This window comes from Lontra canadensis, unplaced genomic scaffold, assembly GCF_010015895.1.
Source record: "Lontra canadensis isolate GAN:19392208 unplaced genomic scaffold, GSC_riverotter_1.0 scaffold20, whole genome shotgun sequence".
Classification (NCBI taxonomy): Eukaryota; Metazoa; Chordata; class Mammalia; order Carnivora; family Mustelidae; genus Lontra; species Lontra canadensis.
The window spans coordinates 23,499,344-23,515,359 of record NW_022631014.1 but is presented as its reverse complement, the minus strand read 5'-3'; the positions used below and the strand labels follow the sequence as shown (position 1 = coordinate 23,515,359).

The following is a 16,016-nucleotide window of genomic DNA, read 5'->3' as shown; positions in this document are numbered from 1 at the left end:
GCTCTTCTTTTTGGTCTCTAGTTTTTGGAGTATGTGGTTTTGGAGTATGTGGTTGAATTTTTTATTTGAATTTGGATAACTACCATCTCCCAAGGGAATAAAAATGTCTACTGTAAGTTTTAATATTTAGTAAGGAAGTGCCTTTTTTCTTGATAAACCTATATCTCAGCATTTTGTTGAATTTTATGACATTATTATTTTCATAGGTCCTACTTTCAGCATTAATCTGAATCACTTCCTTGTCATGTATCAAAGTTTCTTAATATTTGTGGGCCATTTTTTGAAGTCTCTGTTTTGTTCATTTGATTAATTGGTCTCTTCCTGCACTAAAATCACATTGTCATAATTAGCTTTATAAATCTTAATAGCTGGTTGGTCAGGTACTTCCTCCCCCAAATTCATCTGTTTGTTCCTGATGTCTTTTGTTGATTGGTATCTTTGTAATTCTGTGTGTATTATTTCTTTAAATGTTATATTCATGTACATTTTGTAGTCTATAACTAGACAATATCTATAGTGCTAAATCTGTTGTTACCTGTGACTCTTCGTTCATAATGGTTTGCCTTGTGTATTTGAACTTTGTGAATTCATTGTTTGAAGGGAGTTCTTCAGGCCTAAACTGGGGATTGTGGAAGCTTTTCTTCAGATATTAATCCTGCTCAAAACTGGGGAATCAGGGACCCCTCCAGCCTTTCCTAGGTCTTGTCTCAACTCAAGAATCCCAGGTTACTTCTCCCCACCTGTTGGCTGGGGAATCCACTCTTGGATGGGAAGAGTTGCAAAGTCACATTTTGAAAGGAGCATTGAAGAATGTGAGGATTTGTTACCACTATCCTTCTAAACAACCTATTGCAGTTTGTCCTCTGACCACAAAATTCACATGCCTTTCACATACAAGATACACTCACAGATATTTCTCAGAAGTTTCCACTCACTTAAAGCATCAGGTTCAAAGTCCATGATTTTGTAGTCTGCATCAGGTCACATGCAAGAGTTCTCTGGTGTGCCTGCTGTCCATCCAGAGGCTAATGAACTAAAAAGATATCTTACTTGCACCCCAAATGCTCAGTATACAATGGTGGTATCAGGACAGAGTATCCATAATAGACATTCCATTCAAGGAGGGGAGGAATAGGGGGTGCCTGGGTGGTTCAGTTGATTAAGCGTTGGCTCAGGTCATGATCCCAGATTCCTTCATCAGGCTCCCTATAGGGAGCCTGCTTCTCCCTCCCTCTGCCTGTCCCCTACACCAGAGCTTGCTCGCTGTCGGTCTCTCTCTCAAATAAATAAAATGTTTGTTATTGTTATTGTTTTTGTTTTAAAAGGATGTGTGATGGCTTAGGGGGTTAAGTGAATGCCTCCAACTTGCGTCATGATCCCAGGGTCCTGGGATTGAGTCCCGCATCAGGCTCCTTGCTCAATGGGCAACCTGCTTCTCCCTCTACCTGCCGCTCCTCCACTTGTGCTCTCTCTCTCTCTCTGTGACAAATAAATAAATAAAATCATTTTTTAAAAATAAATTAAAAAGAAAGGGAGAAACATTCACTGACCTAGCAGTTTTCAAATCCAACAGGAACCTGTTGTCAGGTTCCCTTACTTCAGGGATGGTAAATGTTTCTTTGATGAATGTTTCATTCTCTCTTTGGGTGTGATTCTTTAAACCAGTGTTTTCCTCTGTTCTTGGTTCTGCACTGAACTCTGGGTTCTGCCTCCTGAAATATTTCCTTCTTTTGCATAAAAATCTTGTGTTGCCACCGTGCATATCTTATTCAGCCCTACTTGAAAGAAGGCTCTTACTTTAAACTGTCTCTTTTTTGGAGGCACTCTTCAGAAGCATTGGTAATGCTCTCATTGGTTAATTCTCTTTAAAAATTATGGGGTTTAACCCTCCTACACTGTTGGTGGGAATGCAAGCTGGTACAGCCACTCTGGAAAACAGCATGGAGGTTCCTCAAAAAGTTGAAAATAGAGCTACCCTACGACCTAGCAATTGCACTACTGGGTATTTACCCTAAAGATATAAATGTAGTGATCTGAAGGGGCACGTGCACCCAAATGTTTATAACAGCAGTGTTCACAATAGCCAAACTATGGAAAGAACCTGGATGTCCATCAACAGATGATGGATAAAGAAAAGGCGGTGTATATCTACAATGGAATACTATGCAGCCATCAAAAGAAATGAAATCTTGCCACTTGCAACGACATGGATGGAACTAGAGAATATTATGTTGAGCGAAATAAGTTAATCAGAGAAAGACAATTATCATATGACCTCCCTGATAGGAGGAATTTGATAGGCAGGGCAGGGTGTTTCAGGGGTAGGGAAGGAAAATGAAACAAGATGGGATTGGGAGGGAGACAAACCATAAGACAAACCAAAATAAATGAGGGTTGCTGAGGGGTAGGGGGGTAGGGAAAAGGTGGTTGGGTGATGGACATTGAGGAGGGTATGTGCTATGGTGAGTGCTGTGAAATGTGTAGGCCTGATGATTCACAGACATGTACCCCTGGGGCAAATAATACATTATATGTTAATAAAGAAAATAAGAATTATGGATTTTATATGAATTTTATTGGGATTTAAGCCATAATAACCCCCTAATGTTTATCATTTATTTTTCTCTTTAGGCTGGTCTCTTCATTGTAGCATAAGAAGAACCTGCTCCTTTCCAGCTCTAAGACTTGTTCTCCTTGTTCCTATATCTGAAACATATTGCTTTACCCTTTGTCTCATTCACCTTTGTATCTGATACTTTATCTTATTAGTTGTTAAGGACTAAGTAGAATGAATTTTCTCTTTATACTTAAACCTTTAAGTAATATTTTGTAATTTCTGAGAATGCCTACCCTAGTCAGTCTAGCATACTAGAAACCATGCTATCTCATAAATGCCAGAAGCCTCTAATCTCAATCACCCCACCCCCACCCCTGGCCCCCATCCAAGTGAATGCTAGTTTAGGGTGAGTTCTAGAGCAGGGATCAGCAAACTGGGTCATGGGCCACATGCAGCCAACTGTCTGTTTTTGTTCTATGCATGAGCTTAGAATGTTTTTTTACATTTTTAAATGATTAAAAATATTCAAAAGAAGAATAATACTGTATGACATGTGAAAACTATATGAAATTCAAATTTTAGTGTCCATAAATAGAGCTTTATTGGAATATAGCCTTGCTCATTCATTTACATGTTGTCTGTGGCTGCTTTCACGCTACAGTGGCAGAGTTGAGTAATTGCATCAGAAACCATATGGCCCACAAGTCTGAAATACTGTTTGGCCCATTACAGAAAAAATGTACTGACCTCTGTTTTAGAGTAGTTAGGCAACGGAACAAAGCTGTTCTGTTGTGGTTTTGCCCATTAATATCTTCTAGTGTGATAATTAACGCAGTTATATTTAAAAGAGCTTTAGTCAAGTTGGAAGCCAGCATTGCTCATCCCTTCAGCCCTTTAGCCTCTATTTGTGCTTCTGCTCTCAAACTTAATTTATTTAAATACATTGCCGCTTTGTGTATGCATTCACTGTCTTTTTCTTGCAGTAGTATTTAACATTAGAGCCCATCACTTGTTTTGACTCTCTGCCTATTGTATTCATTCTCCTTCCTGGTGCTAAAAGTATTTTATAGTATTTCTTAGGTGAACTTTAAAACTGTATCAGAAAATGGAATAATACTTGTGAGAATGAACAGTTTATTCAGCAGATTATTCCCCTGTGCAGAGATCCTTTTTCTACTTTTCTTGGCCACAAAATCAAAACCAAGGGGAGGGGAAACATTAGGCAAACTAGGATTATAAAAAGGTTTACTTGTAGTACGTATAATAGATAAGCAGGGCCAACCTCAACATGTCCTGTCTTTACACTATTCACATACCCAGTATGCTCCCATTAGCAGCAGTTCTGCTTATACAAAATGATTCTCAGGGTAAGAGTGAGATAGATTGGGGTCAACTATTTAAAACCATGCAAGTTCTTGTGAAATTTGGTAATGCCCATGTCCAGGTTTAGAGACCTAATTGTCACATCTGAACTGGTCATAAGGCTGCATTTAGTGTATTTGTAGCCCTTTTTCTCTGCAGCTTCTGCAGGACTTTTAAAAGCCATATAATTTCTACTGTACCTACTACCCTCCCCCTAGATTATTTGTCCCTACTTATAAGATATAACTCACTGGATAATAAAGCTAAGGCATTATGATCAAAGTGAATTGTGACTTTTAAAGTTAGGCTTTCCTATGCATGTTCTTAGTCAATTGCACATTATCTTTAATGTGGCTTTATTTGGGATTTGCTCAGATGTTCTGCATTCCCTTGAAGGTATTTGACATTGTGTTGTGGCTGGTGGGTTAATGTGTTGGAGTTAACATTCTAGTTTGCATTTGATTCCATTTGTAAACTGCCTGTAAACTGTAATAACTCTTCATATTGATCTCCCCTTCACTTTCCCATTCCTCTGTAAAACTTTCTGTCTTCCACATTTGAGCACACTGATGTTGTCAGTTGGCTCTGCTCTGGTACATTTGCACAGGTCTCCTCCACCAGTGGCTGCCTCCTCAAAGCTTGCCTAGTGGTTCCACTTGTTACTGTAAGAAAGTTATTTGTAAGAAGTGGTATATAAGTGAACAGACTATAGTTAATGAATGTGTAAAGAAAGCTGTACTGTGTTGAATGTTTAAGAACTACTTGATAAGGACAAGTCCCTAAAGAAATTTCTGTTCAGTGGCCTGGGCTGGACAAGACAACTGCAAAGATTGGGAAGAAATTATAAAAATATAGGCTTCTGCTTTCCTGTCAGGGAACCCATTGTCAAAACAAACTCATGGTGCTTGGCCAGCTCAGTCAGAAGAGAGAGCTGCTGTTGATCTTGGAGTCTTGGTTTAAGCCCCACATTGGGTATAGAGATTACAAAACAAAACAAAAACTTTAGAAAAAAAAAAAAAGAGGGTGCCTGGGTGGCTCAGTGGGTTAAAGCCTGTGCCTTCAGCTCAGTTCATGATCCCAGCGTCCTGGGATTGAGACCCACATCAGGCTCTCTGCTCAGCAGGGAACCTGCTTCTTCCTCTCTCTCTGCCTGCCTCTCTGCCTACTTGTGATCTCTGTCTGTCAAATTTAAAAAGAAAGAAAGAAAGAAAGAAACCTGTATAAGAGTTTGATAAATGAATATAGTATAAGATGTTAAGATAATATGGTTAGGTATCTTATTTTCTATTTCTTTACTTAAGCTATTTATTTTTATGTAATCTATTATTAGTACTGATCTTGGGAATGGAGTCGAGCATTTTATTGTTACTGGATTTTCTATAATATTTAAGGAATAACTAATTTATTTACTATTGTAAATTAATTTCCTATGGCAAGCATGCATTCATGCCTTTCTTAGTTTATTGTCACTGCTTTTAATTTGTAGTTTTTTATTGTCTTACAACTTTGTTACATTGTTCTGTGATCCATCTCGTACACTGTTAAAACTCAAAAAGATGATCTTCAAAGGTTTTTGGTTTTTTTAGGATGAGGAGCTTTGGAGATCTTTGTAGTGTTCTTTTTTTTATTAGGATGGTGTTAATTTTTTAAATTCAGTTTGAGAATAATATTTCCTTTGGTAGATGATAAACTAATTGGGGAGATATTTAGCTTTTTAATTGGATAGATTTTTTTTTTAAGATTTTATTTTTTTTTTAATTTATTTATTTGACAGAGATCACAAGTAGACAGAGAGGCCGGCAGAGAGAGAGAGAGAGAGGGAAACAAGCTCCCTGCTGAGCAGAGAGCCCGATGCGGGACTCGATCCCATGACCCTGAGATCATGACCTGAGCCGAAGGCAGCGGCTTAACCCACTGAGCCACCCAGGTGCCCCAAGCTAATTATCCCTTAGGATATACATCTTGTGTGGTTGAAATCGATTTCAATGTGTTAAATTACTACCATGAAGAAGTAAATATATAGAGTTAGAAACTAAGTACTACCTGTATCAGCCAGGGTTCAGTTAGGAGACAGAAACCACAGGGGCACCAGGGTGGCTTGGTTGGTTAACCGTCTCAGTCTTGGTTTCAGCTCAGGTCATGATCTCAGATTGTGATACCGGCAACGCATTGGGTTCCATGCTTAGCATGGAGTCTGCTTGAGATTCTCCGCCACTGCCCCCCATTCGTGTGCGCCTATGTGCGCACACGCTCTCTTTCTTTCTGAAATAAATAAGTCTTTAAAAGTAACTGTTGTGGTTTCTTTTAAGATTTTATTTATTTATTTGAGAGAGAGCAAACACAAGTTGGGGGAGGGGCAGAGGGAGAGGCAGAGAATCCCAAGCAGACCCCTGCAGAGCACAGAGCCCTACATGAGCTCTGTTCTACAACCCTGAGACCATGACCTAAGCCGAAATCAAGAGTTGGACGCTCAATCAATTGAGCCATCCAGGCTTCCCAACAGTTATTTTTACAGAGAGAATTTAATATGAAGAATTGTTAAATGGGTATGGTAAATTAAAAACGCAGAAAGAGAACACTAAAATGTCATGGAGGTAGTAATTATAGTCAACAGCTCCTACTCCTAGAGCTGGAAGAACAAAATGAGGAGGTTAAAACTTAGAGGTGGGGCCCTACAGAGCTGTGGCTCAGACTTCTGTGAGGAGTACTAGTGGGCTGGCGTTTCTGATGGGGCTGAGAGCTGCATAAGTGAGGGTTAGAAAAACTGTAGCAGGAATCAGGTGCTGCTAACTGAAAGGAGTCTCCTGCCAGAGTTGCTAGGGTTTTACAGACAAGAACAGGAAGCCAGAAGGAGTATCTCCCTTCTTCTGTCAACTTCCATCTTTTGAGCACCCCTGTTAATAGAGTTTAATAGGAAGCCATTAGAATGAGTAGAAAAATGGTTTACTCAATCCTAGGTAGGCCCAGCATCACTGAATATGAAAGAGCGGACTTGGAGCTGAAAGTTGCTTAATTACTCGCTCTTAAACAGCTACTATCTATAAAGTTTACTTTTTTATTGTCTATGTACAATAAAGGAAGATTTGTTTGCATATTTAAATTTAATTTCAAGGTCCTCATCTCTTTCACATTTGCTTTCCTGAACACTGCAGCATATGTGGATCGTCTGCTCTGTTACTCGCCATCATCTGTTGACATTTAGTGTCATTTAAAATTGCCATTTACCTTTTTAAACGATTATCTTTCCACCTTATTTCTTGTGTACTTGCCACCTCATTGAATAAGGATAGGAGGGCTCTGTTCCTACTGTTTGAAGTTTACAACTAGCCTACTTTAGTACTTACAGAGAATTAATCAGCTATTGCTATGGACCTTGACTTTCCTGAAAGATGGTGATTTTTTTTTAATGCTATCTTATAAAATGGAATGTCCCTCAAAATTAGTGCCTTTGTTGATATTAAAGGAGTTATATTTTTCACATTTTCTTTGATGCTAACATGCTTAAAATTAAACTTAAAAAATTAATTTTCTTTTGATTAGCAGGTGCTTCTAAAGAAGGAGGTGCTGGAGCAGTTGATGAAGATGACTTTATAAAAGCTTTTACAGATGTCCCTTCTGTTCAGGTAAGAATACTAGTAAAGTGGCATTCCCCATGAATAATGCTTACATATCTGTTCATACAATTATTTTTGTCCCTTTTGAAAAATTCTTTTTTTCCTTAAATGACTATGTAAGTAAAATATTTGGCTTATTATTACCAAGCTGTTATTTGTTGGTACAATTAGATTTTCAAATGATTTTTCTCAGGCTAAAATGGAATCCGTGAATTATGACATTGCAATGTTCAACTACATCTACTTTTTTAAAGTTGTTTTTAATACATTGTTCTTCCCTTTTTTGTTTCATTTTATTTTGGTTTTACCTCCTACCTTTTTATCCACTTTATCTCTTTCTCCTTTACAGGCATACTTTTCTCTACTTGCCTGTTGAATATTGGAATTTCTTAGGGGTCAGTTGTGGGTCCTCTCCTCTCCATTTTATTACTGAGTCACTTCCTTCAGACCCATGGCTTCAGCTCCTGCCTTTACATAGATGATGCATTTCTCTTGAGGGCTAAAATAATTTCTCCACTGATAGTTTACCTGACATGTCCTTATAGATGTCTCAGAGGCATCTCAGATTCAACCTGTCCGAAATGGGGCTCATGATCTTCCCCTTACAAATTTGTGCTTCTTTTGTTTTGTATGTGGAAACCATTACTTATTCCAGTTGTAAAAGTCAGAAATCTAGGACTTACTCTACTGCATCAGGTTTCTAACTTATTAGTATTCATACTTCTTTTGCTTATATTATCTCCTAAAAGAATGTTTGAAAAGTTGTATACCCTTTCGCCAAAGTAAATTTTTGACTTTTCTCTTTTTCTCTTGTTGGAGAAGGGGGAGCCTTAAACTATATTCCAGAGCAATGCATCATAATAAGATTCAGAGTGGCAGAGGGGCGTGTCTGCCTTCTGAATTGGGCAGAGAGGCTGTTGTGAGGGGAGCTGGGAGGCAGGAAAAGAACTGGCTCAGAATCCTCCAGTAGTCATTCTCTAACAGAATGTTATCTTGACCCCCTTCTACCTCCTCACCTTATCTCATGCCCTGGCTCCCCTTTGTACTGTTGTTGGGGGTGGGGGTTGTTTTAAGTGAAAGGGGAAATTAATGGCTGTTGAAAGTGAAAGACTCTTGATGAAGGTATCTGATATTACTTGGATGATGTCACCAGGACTCCCTTTCATTCCATCTCTCATTTCTGGGTTCCTCTACATGGTCTTCCCTCGTGGTCAGCAACATGGCTGTAGCTGTTTAAGCCTTACACCTTTCTCTGCCCTCTGCGTCTTTTCTGATTGATCCTGTAAAATTTGTGAGAGTTCTTCTGATTGAACTGACTTAAGTCACATGCCCACCTCTGAACCTTTGTGATTTGGAGAAATAATGTATACCAATTGATTATGGTTTGGTCATTGGCTCTTCCTCTGGCCCTCTTTGCACTTTATACTCCTGTGCTTTGGCCGTCTTTCACTTTCCTCTGTCACAGAGCCTTTGTACATGCTGTCCACTCTAAGGAAGACTAATCTCCCTGCTTTGCCTGATGATGATCCCTCCTTTTTTGGCTCTCAGTTCAAGCTTGACTCTTTTAACTAGTTTGCACCTCCTATATAGACTTTCATGGAATTGTAATTGTCTTTGGCAGTACTTTCTATTTGCAGTTTTATATCATTTGGTTAATTTTTTTTCTCTCCCTGACTGGATTATAAGCTCCATAAGGCAAAGACTATGCCTATTTTTACTTGCCTTAATATCCTTCATGCCTGGCATAATGCATCCCTGTTATGTAAATATATTTAAGTGAATGAAAGGATAATGGTATTTTTGGTAAACAGTTGACTCCTGAGGAAACAAAGCATGTAACTATCCTGGCTATAGTGTGGGGGAGCTAACCTAAATCATGTCCTTTTGCAATAGTGTATAAGTATATGAATGCAGTAGGTATATACCTGAAGTCATTTGGAGAAAATAGGCCTATTATTAGTTTTTAGGATATTTGCATCATGTTTCTAAATGACAAAGCATTTTTAAGAGCATATCTAAAGTTAGTCATGCACAGAGAAATAGCACAAGGGTAACAGGTAAGGAAGATAATATATTTTCCATTAATAATGGTTCTAGAATGGGAAATAACCTTATTACTTGAAAGAGTGCTATAAACCTTGGGGCGTATCTTTGATATTTCTTACAGCAAGAAATATTAATGTTATAACTTTGTATCTTTAAGATCTATTCTAGTCGAGAACTTGAAGAAACATTAAATAAAATTAGGGAAATATTGTCAGATGACAAACACGACTGGGATCAGCGTGCCAATGCAGTAAGTTTTTTAATTTTGTTATCCTTCTCTTTTTTTTTAATGTTCCCAAAACATGGGAATTCAGTAATATTACTACATGGTATTTGCTTATGAAATAGATATGAAAGCTAACATTTCTTTCTGGAAAAACACTTTGAGGTAATTGGAATTTTCTGAGTTAGGGTCGGTTTTTATTGTTTCTGCTGATCTGTGGAGCCTATCTCATTCGTTAGTTTCTCCACATGTGCTACTTGTTGATTGAACAAGAAAGTGTGAGCTTCACTGATGTCTGTGTGATGGCTTTGTGTGGGTTTACATAGTTGTTCATCAGTAGGCAGTGTTCTCAGATCTTATAAGCTTTTCCTGTAAAGCAGTTCACTTTGCCCCTGTGATCAGTAGTTTCATAGTATTGATATTGGTTGACGACAATAGGTCTGTTTGGCTTTTTTCTTTATTTTCTCACAATGGTGAAAAACATGATGAATATTTTTCACCCATGATTTAAAAAGAAAAAAGTCTCCTTGAGTTCAGAGTATTTTATCCTAAATTCCTCAATAAAATATTTGATAAGTACTTTTAAAATAATATCTATATCAACAAAGGACTGTATATTTTAATATTTTTTAATTTGTCATATTTATATCTGAGGTTCCAAATGAGTACCTCAGTGTCCTCAAGAAGCCAGAGAAAGGGTTTTATTTCTTTTTTCTTTTTAAGATTTTATTTATTTATTTGACAGAGAGCACACGAGCAAGGGTAGAGGGAGATGGAAAAGTAGACTCCCCTGTAGAGCAGGGAGCCCGATGCAGAACTTGATCCCAGGACCCTGGCGTCATGACCTGAGCCAAAATGAGCTGAGCCACCTAGGCACCCCAAAGGGTTCCATTTGAAGACTTCTGCTCTGAGAACTCTCAGTCTCCATTTTGATTAATAAATCATATGTGGCCCTTTGAAAATTGTGCTTTATGGTGCTACAAACAAAAGATTTTTCAGCTTCTCTTTAATAGGAAGTTTGCATATTTTAAGGTATTGAAATATTTAACAGAAAGTAACATTGCTCCATATTTGCAAAATATGATTCATTATTCTGTCTTCAGTTCCGAGATTAGTCTGAGATAGAAAGACCTCTGTCATAGGTAATCTGTGCAGAAACATGACAAATTAAATGTTATCAATATAAAACACAAACTTTGTACTTAAGAGTTTTTTGTTGGAATGCCTGGCTGGCTTATTCAGTAGAACATGCAACTCTTGATTTTGGGGTCAGGAGTCCAAGGGGTTGTGAGTTCAAGCTCTGTGTTCCTTGTAGAGATTATTATTTTTTTAAAATGAGTTTTTTGTTTTACTTCAAAACAACCCTTTTGGAAACACAGATGGCCTTTCAATTTTTTAATTAGAAAAGTGACATGGGCTCATTGCAATAAGTGGAACAGTACAGAAGATTATAAGGAAAAAGTTAACAGTTTACTCCCTATTAAGGAAACAAATGTTTTCATTTTGGAGTATATCCTCTTCTATATATATGTATGATAAGATAAACACAGTTTTTTTCTCCCACTTCTATAAAAATAAGTATCATACTGGATACATTACTCAATAACTTGTTTTCATTCAGTTTCTTTCATAAATTATGCCCTTTCAGTATAATTGCTGTAGGTGCCAGGCATATAGTAGTTGCTCAGATATTTGCTGAATGCAAATAAATAAGCACCAATATGTGCTTCTTTTTCTTAGTTAAAAGATAGCATGTAACTCATTAAACCATTTCCCATTTGATGGACTTAATACTTTTTTATTTTTTGCTATTTCGACAATATTGAATAAATATCCTTGCACACATCTATAACAATGGTGTTTTTATTTTTGTAGGTTAAGTTTTTAAAAGTGGGGTTGTCGGGTAAAGAGTAGATATGATTTTATTTTAGTAGTGTTGCCAAATTATTTTGAACAAAGGTGTTAGTGACTCATAATCTTACTTGCAGTAAGAGCATCTCTTTTTTTTCTCATACTGGATGCTGTTAAGTCTTTTTAATTTTTGCTGGTCTGATGGAGGAAAGTGATGTATCTTTGTTATAATTAGCATTTGCTTATCACTAGTAAGGTTGAGCACATTTTTATTTATTTATTTTGCTCAATTTAGTATTGGACTATTTGTTTTTATCTCATTTTATTATCATTCTTTGTGTATTGCACTTAATATGTTGCAGGTGATTTTTTCCAACCATGTTGTGATTTGTTTAATTTTTAGTTAATCTTGTTTAGGTGCCTTCTGATTTCTCTACCTATGATAGTTTCCCTTATGTGCGTTAAGATTATGTGTGTTAAGATTATATAACTATTCTTACAAAATTTTTCCTACCCTTATAATATCTTTCTTATGTTTTTCATTGTCAATCCATTTGATATAGTTTTAAAGATCTCTAAAAATTTAGAAAACCTCGGAGATTAACAGGAAATTATATATAATAATGGATATGATAGGTAAACTCAGCTTATCAGTATGTATGAGCACAGATATGTACCTGTGGGTATCTTTTGATTGATGTAATTTTATTAGGTATGTCTGGTGTTAATATAGAAAACATTTGTCAATCCTGTATTAAAAAGTAATGCTTAAGACATAGAAATAGGGGGAAAGACCTATTTATTTCACAAAGTGTGAAAACAGTAAAATATGGACCTGGCTGACTAGTTTGTCCATTTGATTCTGTACTTTGGCTTATGGGTGAATATAGTTTCCAAATTCCAAACTTTTAAAAATAGTTTCCTTGGTAGATAGTGGTAATTTTTGCCCGTTTTGAATATAGTTATGCCACTGAATTGTATGCTTTACAATGTTTAAAATGATTAATTTTATGTTAATGTGTATTTTACTACAATAAAAACTTTAAAACTTATCCTTAAGACTTTAAAATGTACTTAGCTATTCATATGTTACATATGTCCATTTTGTATATAACTAAATCTATAACATTCTTTTCCAGAAAACTTTCTTTAGTTTGCATGTTTATTTGTAAGACACATTTAATGCTGTTAAAATGTCTGAATATAGTTATAAAAACATAATGAAATGTTATTTTTAAATTTTTGTTCAAATGATGAAGTTTTGGTAACTTTTTTTTTTTTTTTTAACATCGACACTCTATGTCAATAATGAAAATTCTCTTCACTTCAGCTTAAGAAAATTCGATCGTTGCTTGTTGCTGGAGCTGCACAATATGACTGCTTTTTCCAACATTTACGCTTGTTGGATGGAGCACTTAAACTTTCAGCAAAAGATCTTAGATCCCAAGTGGTTAGAGAAGCTTGCATTACTGTAGCGTAAGTATGTTCTTTCTGTGATAAATGTTTTTTATGAATTCATTCAGTACTCAGTGATTTAGTGCTCATTAAGTAAAGCAGGACAACCCAAAAACAGCATATATGTAATCCGAAAGTAATTTTTATTATAAATAAAGATTCCATTTGTGTGATTTTTTTTTTAATCTTTCTTAACAATATTATATAAGCATTAAAATGTGGTTATATGTATAAAGCCTACGTGTGCATTTTTGGTCACTAAATCTTTAAGAAGAAAATTAATGGGTCTGAGAACTATTGTTTTCTCTTTACTAATTTGGATATTAAGCTCTCTATTTCTGACGTTTTAACAATTATCCTGGAATTATAATGTATTATTAACTTAATCAAGATTCAAAATTATTCTGCATGTTTATATTTTAACAAAATTCTAGTATGGTACAACACTGAAATTTCTTTTACCTCTACTTCTGATATGTGTACTGTTGTTATATAAGCATTCTTTGAAGCTAGGGAACACAAAAATGCCTATTATTAATATTTCTAATCAGAATTGCAATAAATGTCCTGGTCAGAATGGAGGGGGGGGGGAAAAAGCAACCCCAGGAAATAAAAGCTATGGGGATTGCTAGAAAAGGAACAAAACTGCCATTATTAACAGATGGTATATTTATCATTGGAATACCATAAGAATATATAGACAAATTATTTTAATTAAGGGACTTTAGCAAGATGCCAAATACAAGTCAATATACAAATATAATTGGATATCTTTTAAAAGCAAAAGTGAAAAGGAGAACAAAAATCTACAAACTATAACCTTGAAAAATATTCCATGGTGAGAGTTTTGGTTCTAACAATGATGCAACAACTGGTAAGGAGCTAACTGTTTTGCAGAAAATTGGATAAGACATGTAAAACAGGTATTTCTAGATAATGGACAGTGGACAGACAGAGCAAGATTATGATTCTTGAAAGAAACAGATCAGTTGAGCAGTATGATCAACACAGTTTTGATCTCGAGGTACTTTCTGGACCATGGAGAAGAGAGGAAGCACCCAAGCAGAGCAAGACAGTTTGGTTGAGTTGATGAAACAGAGACTGGGGTTTCTGAAGATTAAAGTGGTTAAAATTTGCAGAGCAGAATCCTGGAGAGTAGAGAGAGAAATAGAGAAAGAGCTGTAGAGAACAGCATAAGGGATCCCATGAGTCTAGTTGAGTACTTATCTGTGCATGTAAAATGTGCAACTCCCTGAGGATGGGAGAGAACTAGTGCTGGAGGCTATAAGGTAAACAACAGTTCCCAGAGCTCATATGGGCTGGGAGATGTTCAAGTTCTGATGAGCCATAATGGAGAAACCTAGTTGAATACCCAGGGCATTTGGTAGAGATCCCAGAGAGGCCACTGTATAGGAATAGTACTAAACTAAGTTTTAAAGTAAGGCTTCTTCTGATAAACTGATAAAGATCAAGCTGATTCCCAAGTACATCACCTGCCTACCCAAACAAAATTCTCTCTTTTCTTTTTTTTTTTCTTTAAAAAAAAAAAAAAAAAAACTCTCTTTAAAGGAAGACCAGACTATCCAGACACAGGTGGTACCTTCTTGCTTTTGATTTGAGGTTCCCTTCTTTTTTTTTTTTTTTTTTTTTTTAAGGTTTTATTTATTTATTTGACAGAAAGCACACACAAGCAGGGGGAGCTGCAGAGGAAGAGAGAGAAGCAGGGACCCTTATGTGGGCTAATCCCAGAATCCCAGGATTGTGACCTGAGCCCAAGGCAGATGTTTAACTGACTGAGCCACCCAGGCACCTCTGGGTGCCTTTTTGCCCACGAGTTTAGACATTAGAGAGCTTGAAAGTATAGCAGAACACTAGTAAATAGATCTGAATATCTCTGTTAATCAAGAACCTGAATTTTTTGAGCTAATTGTATCCCAGCAGTGTATTTGAAGACTTAAATACACAGAAAGTAACCAGGGGCGCCTGGGTGGCTCAGTGGGTTAAAGCCTCTGCCTTTGGCTCAGGTCATGATCCCAGGGTCCCGGGATCGAGCCCTGCATCGGGCTCTCTGCTCCGCAGGGAGTCTGCTTCTGCCTTTCTCTCTACCTTTTTTTAAAAAAAAAAAAAAAGAAGAAGAAGAAGAAAGTAACCAAAACTGCAACCATTGCCAGAACTGCGAATGATGAGAGCATCCTTCTTAGGTGTCCTAACTAAGTCATGCAGTTAAAGACTGAATTTAGTTGTTTAACTCCGAATTGGAAAGAGAAGACAGATGTTCTTAGGGTCACCCAACTAACTAGTGTATATGGTTGAGTTGTGTTTTCAGTCCAGAATTCTGAAACCATACACCAAAGATGTAAGAGAGTCTGCTTGTCCCTCCCTCCTCATCAGCCCCTGCCAAAATAAAAAATCTTTTTTAAAAAAGTGGGGATGCCTGGGGAGCTCAGTTAAGCATCTGACTCTTGATTTTGGCTCAGGTCATGATCTTGGGGAGCTCAGTTAGTTAAGCATCTGACTCTTGATTTTGGCTCAGGTCATGATCTTGGGGTCATGGGATTGAGCCCTGCAGGCTCTGCACTCAGCATGGAGTCTACTTAAGATACTACACAAACACATACACACACAACCGCCTCCCCGCACTCTCTCTCTAAATAACTGTACTCTTTCTAAATAAACTTATAAATAAAATATTTTTTAAAGGAGAGAAATGGTAAAATGCCAAATTTCAGCTTTGGACTAGACAGTTAAAGGGTAGGAAAAACAAGGAAATGAAGTAATATTTGCACTTCTCTTTCTCTTTTGTTTTTCTGCCTTTAGAAGTGATTGAAATAAAAATTTTAAGTTAATTCAGTAAGAGAATGTTTTTAAATTATATACTCCTACCTATACTTAATATTAAAAAAAATTT

At 36.6% G+C, this 16,016-nt stretch overlaps 1 protein-coding gene across 49 annotated transcripts in view; it reads left to right on the top strand.

The window, feature by feature from the left end:
* The window catches only part of CLASP2 (cytoplasmic linker associated protein 2), a 178,362-nt gene that overhangs the window by 63,502 nt on the left and 98,844 nt on the right, over positions 1-16,016 (top strand). For 28 of the 49 annotated variants that reach the window (XM_032861329.1, XM_032861328.1, XM_032861330.1 and 25 more), the window contains 3 exons: positions 7,460-7,542; positions 9,737-9,829; positions 12,984-13,129. In XM_032861329.1, the coding sequence (XP_032717220.1) occupies positions 7,460-7,542; positions 9,737-9,829; positions 12,984-13,129 (322 nt within the window). The remainder of the gene's footprint in view (positions 1-7,459; positions 7,543-9,736; positions 9,830-12,983; positions 13,130-16,016) is intronic. The other 21 variants (XM_032861326.1, XM_032861337.1, XM_032861356.1 and 18 more) reach the window with 1 other exon arrangement.